Source organism: Sipha flava, unplaced genomic scaffold, assembly GCF_003268045.1.
Source record: "Sipha flava isolate LNK unplaced genomic scaffold, YSA_version1 51_pilon_pilon, whole genome shotgun sequence".
NCBI lineage: Eukaryota > Metazoa > Arthropoda > Insecta > Hemiptera > Aphididae > Sipha > Sipha flava.
This window is the reverse complement of record NW_020273468.1, coordinates 873,639-882,160: the sequence shown is the minus strand read 5'-3', so window position 1 is coordinate 882,160 and position 8,522 is coordinate 873,639. Positions and strand designations below refer to the sequence as shown.

The 8,522-nt window shown below is 28.6% G+C and overlaps 1 protein-coding gene across 1 annotated transcript; it reads right to left on the bottom strand.

Annotated features, from left to right (window-relative positions):
• Nucleotides 1-5,443: 5,443 nt before the first annotated feature.
• On the bottom strand, nucleotides 5,444-8,038 carry LOC112690766 (eukaryotic translation initiation factor eIF1). Its single transcript, XM_025564860.1, has 3 exons — nucleotides 7,751-8,038; nucleotides 6,883-7,040; nucleotides 5,444-5,954 (listed from the first exon to the last, which is right to left on the bottom strand). The coding sequence occupies exons 1-3, from the start codon at nucleotides 7,776-7,778 to the stop codon at nucleotides 5,808-5,810; spliced, it is 333 nt and encodes a 110-aa protein (XP_025420645.1). The 5' UTR covers nucleotides 7,779-8,038; the 3' UTR covers nucleotides 5,444-5,807.
• Nucleotides 8,039-8,522: the final 484 nt, after the last annotated feature.

The window sequence follows — 8,522 nt, the reverse complement described above, 5'->3', positions numbered from 1 at the left end:
GGGGGGGGGGGCTAAGGGGGCTATAGCCTCCCCCATGGGCCGTGTTTATATGTATAATGTATCTTGACTATTTAATAGAATCAATGCTCGTTTTAATCAAAGGCTTATTGATGTTATGCCACTTGAAGGACTTATTCCGGCCAATTTAAATATGTATGACGATAAAAATATTATAAAAGCTGCTAAAATATATGTCCAAGATCTCCATGATGATACCTCATCTACAATCAGGGCTGACCTGTTCATATGGAGGCAGCAATGGAGTCAAAATACTATTCCAAAACCGAATTCTGCTCTTGATTCACTCTCTCATCGCACCAATCTTCGACCTAACATTAAAATACTTTTACAATTATTCGCCACGTTACCAGTTACCTCTTTCACTCCGGAAAGAACGTTTTCAGCACTTAATCGCTTAAAAAATTTTTTAAGAAGCACCATGTCGGAAAACAGACTGAATGGGTTAGCTATGGCTAATATAAATAAAAAAGAGCAATTCCATGAAAGTGAAATAATAACTGAATTTGCCAGAAATTCGCCTAAGAGAATGCAGCTGTCAGAGTAGAGCAAGTTACTGAACATTGAAACCAAAATTATTATTATTATTATAAATTATATATTAATAAATATTTTTAAAACTATACTAAAATGCTTGAATTACGTTTAGAAACTTGGTGGTAGATGGTGAGGGGGGGTTAAGGGTGAATTCTCATATCCTCTCTTACCTTACTTATCCAAAAAAAGTAGTTAGCCCCCCCCCCATTTAAAAATCCTGGCTACGCCACTGATTACCATTAATTTCTAATTTTAATTCCCCATAATTAATCAATACTTTCCCACATTAGATGTACCTTCAGGTGTTCGACATTTAATAAAAATGGACATTTAATTTTTAAGGTTGCATCGTTTTCGGTTAATCAATCGAGACTTGCATCCAAAAAATAAGTTCCATTAATAAATAAACCAAATTATGAAATTGTTAAATATATTATTATTTCGTAAGCCCCTATTGTTGAAGATTCAATTTTTTCGAGGGTTTGTCAAAGAGATGAATTATCGTAATATTTATTGTACAATATGTATGTACATTTAATAGTATTTTTAAGTGTAGTTATTTACACCTTACAAACTTTCCTAAAATTTGAGGAAGTCAAGTATATGTCTTTCTTTTTATATAAATCGCTTTCAGATTAATTTTTATAGATTCCTCTTGAGTTTTAATATTTGTACTTAATTTTCAATAGATGCTTTTAAAAATTCCAATTTTTATGTATAATGATGTATTTTTTATGTAGGATCTATTTCTAGCATACAAGGTTCTTCAATACATTGATTAAATTCTTGTAAAATAGTAAATAGTAAAACAATTTCTAGACAAAAATTACATTTCAGTGCTAAAACAGACCGCCCCATATAAGCCATATCTTACTCTATGCGACTTTTGGCTCTTTTCAATAGTTAAAAGTGCATTAAAAGAAGCGCAAAACGATTTTTAAGAAATTTTTTCAATCAATGGAAAATACAAATAGACCTACGTATCAAACTCGGAGAATATATAGAAGGGAAAAAATGTTAAATTATTAAAAATCGTATAAAAAAAATTTTTTTAAGTGAACATTTTATTTTTTAGTAATCACACTTCGTATATTGATAGGTATATGGCATTATAAATATAATAATGCTATCTTTTAGATATTGGATAAATTTAATGGTAGGGATGTGGGTTCATAACGTAGCACCCCCAAGATTTTAACTGTAGTTAATACGAAAAGTTTGAATAATTGTACAGGTATCTATATGAATTCACGTGTTTCTGATATAGGTACATCCGGTGGCATGCCCAACTAATGTTACACAGTTTCTAGGAGAATTAATTGGTTTTTGATATTATTTCGTAAACAATAAGAAACAACGTAGATATTAGATTAATGCTTGTGCCTGGGTGTATATAAGATAAAACTCAATAGACAAGTAATTTATATAATTATATAAAGTTTGCAGTTTTTCATCAGTATACACTATTAATGGATATCAAACAACTAATTATCGGCTATATAAAATCTCAGAAACTAGATAAATATTTTTACACTTTAAATGATATTAATAATTACGTACAATCATTGTCCAAAGAGCAATTAAGAAAAATGATCAGAGAAAAGAAACTTATATAAAAAGGGTTCTTCAGGTCGTTTGGTCATTATACACATATATGAACTCTTAATTATGACCGAGATGATTAAAAATTTATAATTTATAATAAGTCCATGTAAATAATTACATATATTCATTGTAGGTAAGGCCTTAATAGTATTTATATTGTATACTCTTTACTTAATTTAGTTTGAAAAAATATACTCATTAGATACGGCCAGTTTAATATTGTTGTTGTTGCAGATGGTAAATATTTAACTTACACATTGGTGTAATATTTTAATTAGTAAAATTTAAACTCTCATGGATTTTTAAATATCTGATGATTTTATTTATCATTTACATTTTTCGGGAAATCTAATAGAAATACAAATAATTAGGTTTAAAAATGAATTCAAATTTAATAATTTATGAAAAAAAAAATTGGTTAAAAAATAAAAATATGTATTAAATTAATTTAAATTATAAATAATTATCAACGAAATTAGAAAATTAATTTAGGCATTTAAGAAATCAACACGAAGTGATTAGATTAGAAGTAATACACACCAGTGTGTATTCTTTGAATTATTCATGTTAAAAATTTTTTCATTTAATACATACTATTATAGTATTATTTAAAGTTATTAAGTCTATGTTTTATGTTATAAAGCTTAATAAAAGAAACAATACAGAAAGTTAAAATTAATTTTTTTTTGTCTTGAATATACTTCATTTCAAAATTAACAATATTATCAAAATATTAATAACATTAAAAATATATAAGGGTATGAATCCTATAATGTATTGATAGAGTATTAATAATTGATTTATACATTAAAATCGAAGCATTACATAATGTAAAATATACTGACATATAAAGACTTAATTGCCCTGAAATCCAACATTGTCGGACAGATTGAACAACTGAATATAATGGCGGCTCGTGCTATGGGGCACACGGGCACGTGCCCTACCTACAAAATTGAAAGAAAGAAGAATTTAAAATTGAATAGCTATTGGTATTACTTCTAACCATCATAATATAGTTGTTAATTAGTATATTATTTGAAAATATTATCGAAAAAAATTTTTTTTAACAATTACGGGTGCTTCTACATACATACTAATACTATATTATACGGCCATTAGGCGACGAGCACAAATTCGTTGTGCCCCGATTGACAATGATAGATTTCCCCCACTTTTTGATAAGAATTAATATGGCGTTGTCGGGCACAATCGTATTGTGCTCGAATTCTATTTTTATAACGATTTACGAGATTTGGTTGGTCTTATCGACTTCGAATTGTTATCGTCGATCGTCTTCCGTGGCACAGAACGAACACTAATTATTAATCATAGATTATAGGAATATGATTATTATTAATCATTTTTTGTTCATTCTTTTATTTAATGAAGTTAGAATGAATAAGAATAGAAGTTACAAATTTATAATACCTATCTAATTTATTAAACATTTTTTAATTTAATTTAATAAAGTCATCAAAGTATTTATGAAGAAAAAAACAGATGAATCAATATGGAATTAAAAAATTTTACTGATTAACTGTATAATTAAATTTATCATTTATTTTTAAACCCTAATTTTCTAATTTTTAGATTTTTTATTATTTTTGTACAACATTCATCATAAGCCTATATTAAAAGGTTTTTATACACAAACAATTTTATTATATTTATAAAATTAAAAGGCATTGTTGGTAAATTCTAAGTTGAGATGGTGAAAAAGGAGGAAAATGTTTGTGCCTTATCTTTAATGAACCCCACGAGCCACCACTGATTGAATGTAAAATAAATAGGGTTACACAATAAGTTTGTAAAATATAAAATGGCATTAACAAATTTAAAAGTTAATTAAAATTATGATATTATTATTTAAATATATCAACAAATAAATCGAGGGAATTATTATTACGTTACTATAATACATAGCCTAAAAAAATAATACCAAGTTGGAATAATATAAATATGAAATATCGTTAGTTGTTATCACGTTAACTGTAACTAGATAGCGATTGTGGTTCATATAACAATTATATATTATTCAAATGAATGATTGCTTACACATTATTGCGTAGATAACTATTAAATTAACTTTAAATACTCAATGATAAGGCTACATGTGTACAAAATAGCTAGCATTTTAATATTTTAAAAATATATGTTAATATACTAAATAAGAATTTAATATTTAGATTTAGCAATTAGTTATGAATTAAAATCTAGATAAGAACTAATATCAGTTATTGGTATTTGCTTAAAAACATACATATGTTAATATAGTAGAATCCACTTATTATTATGATGTTGTATATAACAACTTTCCAGATGAAAAGATCCCCAACCATGTATTTGGTTGGTCTTATAGCTTACATGCAGTCATTTTGGTTGGATATTGTGATATTGGTTACAACAATGTAATTTTTAAAAGAAAATTAGTTTTTTTTTTTATCTGTCTATAAACAACAAATTGAATTTGTTCTGAACCGATACATTATTATTTAATCTGTAATATTCATATATAACACTTATATTAAACGTATTTTTTAATTAATCAAGTATGTATTTTTGTTTAGTTAAATACCGGTATTAATACACCAGAAGTATTTAAGGAATTATAAAATATTGCTAATTATGTAAATAAATTGTATTGTTGCAGTTATATACAAAGTATTATAACTGATTTTTTTTCATAAAAATTGTAAACATACAATATTAGGTTTACATAATACTACATACAATATACGTAGTTTTCTTTGTTTATAAATATATAATTGGGTCAAAATAATTTAACATTTGTAACACAAAATATTTAATTAGTAAACCAATTTTTTTTTAAAGTTTTTTATTGTCATTCAGTTGTAAGGATCAGATTCTCTAGAGCCCTTGAAGATTGTATTAGCTGATACTATTGTACTATGAAATGTTCAAAGATAGTATATGCAAAAATTATTTGGAAATTATAGACATATTGCATATAAGAGTTTGATCAATTCCATTAGCAGTGATAAAAATAATTAGTTTTAAGTTTTAAATTTGATTATTTATTTCTCAGTACAAATTCTTAGCAGAATTAAGTAATATTTTTAATCTACAATTGATGGATAAATGGACGTCTTATAATTTAATAAGTATTTAGGTTTATAATAAAAATATAAGACTATATTTTATCAATCATTTGTTTGACAGTATTTTAATGACCAATAGAATTAACTTATTGGCTATGAATGAATAGTTTTTTGTTATAATAAAATGAAATTTACTTAGGGCGTGGCAATCTATCATAATATATGAACACAAAGAAAAACACCATATATTTAATGAACTTTAGAACACCATTACATCACGAGCGTTGAACAAATTATAATACAGAATTTACTTATTTTCTTTTACACTTAATTATTGGAACCATATGAAATTTTTCTCTAAATATATCTGTAGCGTTGATATACATAGCTATAAAGCTAATTAAAATCTACACAGTTGAAAATTAAATTAAAAATATTTGATTGGAAAAACCACTAGTATTGAACATTATATTTATTAAAGCATATTAATAAATTTAATTTAAAATTTTTATTTTATCGCAATTTGTCTGACTGAATTGAGGTATAGTAATCGGTGGTGTTTTGCAACATATTCAGTTGTTTCTTTTAGAAACCGTGAACCTTGAGTTGATCAGATTTGGCAAGACCACACTTAGTTAGCCACTGGCAAATGTTTTCTCGTTGGTCACCTTGCAATTGTAACACTTCACCGTATTCAGGATGTTCGACTACTGTACCGTTGCAAGCAAACTCCTGAAGACATAAATATTTTTAATTTAATACAATATACAAGAGTTGTAATTTGGTTAATTTTAAATATTTAAAAGATATTCAATATTATTAAGGGGATAGGAAGACATTTATTTTTTATTTTTAATCATTATAGGAATTTAGATATTTATTTTATTTCTAACATATATATCTATCTATTGATATGATAATGATGATTTTTAAAATTAATCATTAAGTTCATTAAAAAAAAAAAAAAATTGGTTAAATTAAAAATATTATCTATACTAAAATAAACCAAGCCAAAATTATTTAAACTTATAAATAACACAACTAAACTATATTAGAACTTATTGGGAAAATATTGACGTCAACAACTCATGTTAATTTTCAATAGTGTTTAGCAAGGAATTTTTAGATAAAATTAAAAATGAACCTAGGCTTTTTAAGTAGAATTAATAAAGAATTCAAATCAGTTATCAAAATCTTTGTCACATCATTAGAAATTTCTCAATTTGTAAGTTGTATGACATATGAAGAGAATACCACTTTTAATATCTTTCATTAATTAAAAAAAACATTTTGTTTATATTCAACTAAAATTTAAGACAATTTAAGGAATTTTTTTTAAATGTAAGCTAACTAGAATATATTTAATAATTTGTTGTTAGCTACATCAATATAGTAATTCATTTAATCAAGTATTATTTTATTAATTCTTTGTGAATACGAAAATTGGTACTCGGGCATTATTTATATCACCATTAGTTTTTTTATGACGAAAAATAAAACTTCATGATGTTTACAAGTTTGTTAAGTATTTGTTTCATTTTAAATCTTTATTGTTTAACTAACCAAGAAAAATTTAACGAAATTAACAAGTTATAAATATGTAATATAAGTAAGATTCAAATATTCATATAAACATTTTCATTAAAAAAGTTAATATAACCTTTTTGCAGGCACGTACAATCTTCTTTAAGTCATACTCTGATGACAGACCTTGAACCGTTGTTAATGTTTTACGACCATTACGCTGTTGAATTCTTATGTGAACAAGCCCGTCTTGAACGTCATCATCTGCACCCTTGATTGCATCCGCAAACGGGTCTTAAATATAAAACACCAACCATAAGTTATTTGAAAAAAGCAATATGAAAGACTTGATGATTACAACAATCATAACAAAAACATTAAAAATAATAACCTACAATATCAAGTGCATACAATTTTACATACCCAATGAACAAATTTCATTAAAAGCAATAGTGAACACAGTTATATACTTTAGACAAGGTCGAGATGACGTTGTAGGATTATGGAACATGAAAATTTAATTTATTATGTTCTACTCGGGGATTTAAATTTAATATTTAAGTTAAGGGTTTCATACCGATATCCGCATAAAATTTTACATCATTGTAGACGGTGAAACCGAACGTTTCAATGATGGTAAAGGGCGACGGTTTTTAGCCATGGATAAAATCGTAGGAAATCGTCATGAGAGCAAAGATTTGTAAAGGATAAGAATAGGAGACTGATCGTAAATACGTTTCAAAAATTTTAATTTATTAAGAAAAAAAAGGTCTACCCACGCAATCGTTGGTTATAACGCGTGATCGGCGACGCAATATTACGCAACGCTGAGAACCAAGGGACAAGCGGACGGGTGTACGGAAGAACACGGTTCCGAGGACGACGCCCGTCGTACGACGAAAAAAAAAATGATGCGAGAACAACGAATAGCGCGACGGCACGCGTGCGAGCGATACATTTAATGACAACAAAAGAACCGCGGACGCGCGCGTCTAGACACTCACCAAATACGTTGAGGTTCTGGATTGACATGCGTATGTTCGCGTCTACTGTGATGTATACTCTGTCTCTTGGAACACCACTGAACGACGACAACGGCGATGGATGTCGGGCGGCAGTTGGTAAGGACCGTGTGACGCGTTGACGGACGTTCGACGAAAGCACACACACAATAACGCGACCCGTTATTAAGAAATGGACACACGAGAATACCAAGACAACGTCACGAGGAGGGACTAAGAACGATTGCTTGTGCGTGCGTGTTCGTTTGCTAGCGGTGGGTGGGAAGGATGGAAAAGGGGTGATCGGTGGGGCTATGGTGGTCGACCGTCGTCCCATTGTTGTCGTCGCAGCAGAACACGACGATCGCCACCGATGCCGTCACGGGCACTTACGATACGCATCCAAGGACGTTGTAGAAACATGCACCGCTACATGGCAACGTTGCGCAGCTAAAGTGAACGCTTGCCACGGTTTATAGAGAGATTTATATAAGCAAGTCATGACGATACGCCAGAGTGTTGTTACGAATGATCGTTACAAAACTGTTACCGGATCACTGGTATCCAGTATCTCCGTAGGGCGCGCAAACAATCCGGAGTTTCGTTTCACGGCTGAATCACTCTGACTTTTTAGATCTTCCATAGTGTATCTTATAAGTTTGTCCAATAGTTACTTAAGCGAATTTTCGTGTTGACTACGAGCACTTATCCCATTGTTATATCGAAAATCAACTGTGTTACACCCCTTCATTAACATATTTGTGTTCAGGGACGT

What these genes read in the sequence shown, in the direction of transcription:
- LOC112690766 (XM_025564860.1), bottom strand. Translation starts at nt 7,778, where the DNA reads ATGTCAATCCAGAACCTCAACGTATTTG. An exon ending in CCAGAACCTCAACGTATTTG is followed by an intron (nt 7,041 to 7,750) that starts GTGAGTGTCTAG and finishes TTTATATTTAAG; the next exon opens with ACCCGTTTGCGGATGCAATC. An exon ending in TTGTACGTGCCTGCAAAAAG is followed by an intron (nt 5,955 to 6,882) that starts GTTATATTAACT and finishes TTATGTCTTCAG; the next exon opens with GAGTTTGCTTGCAACGGTAC.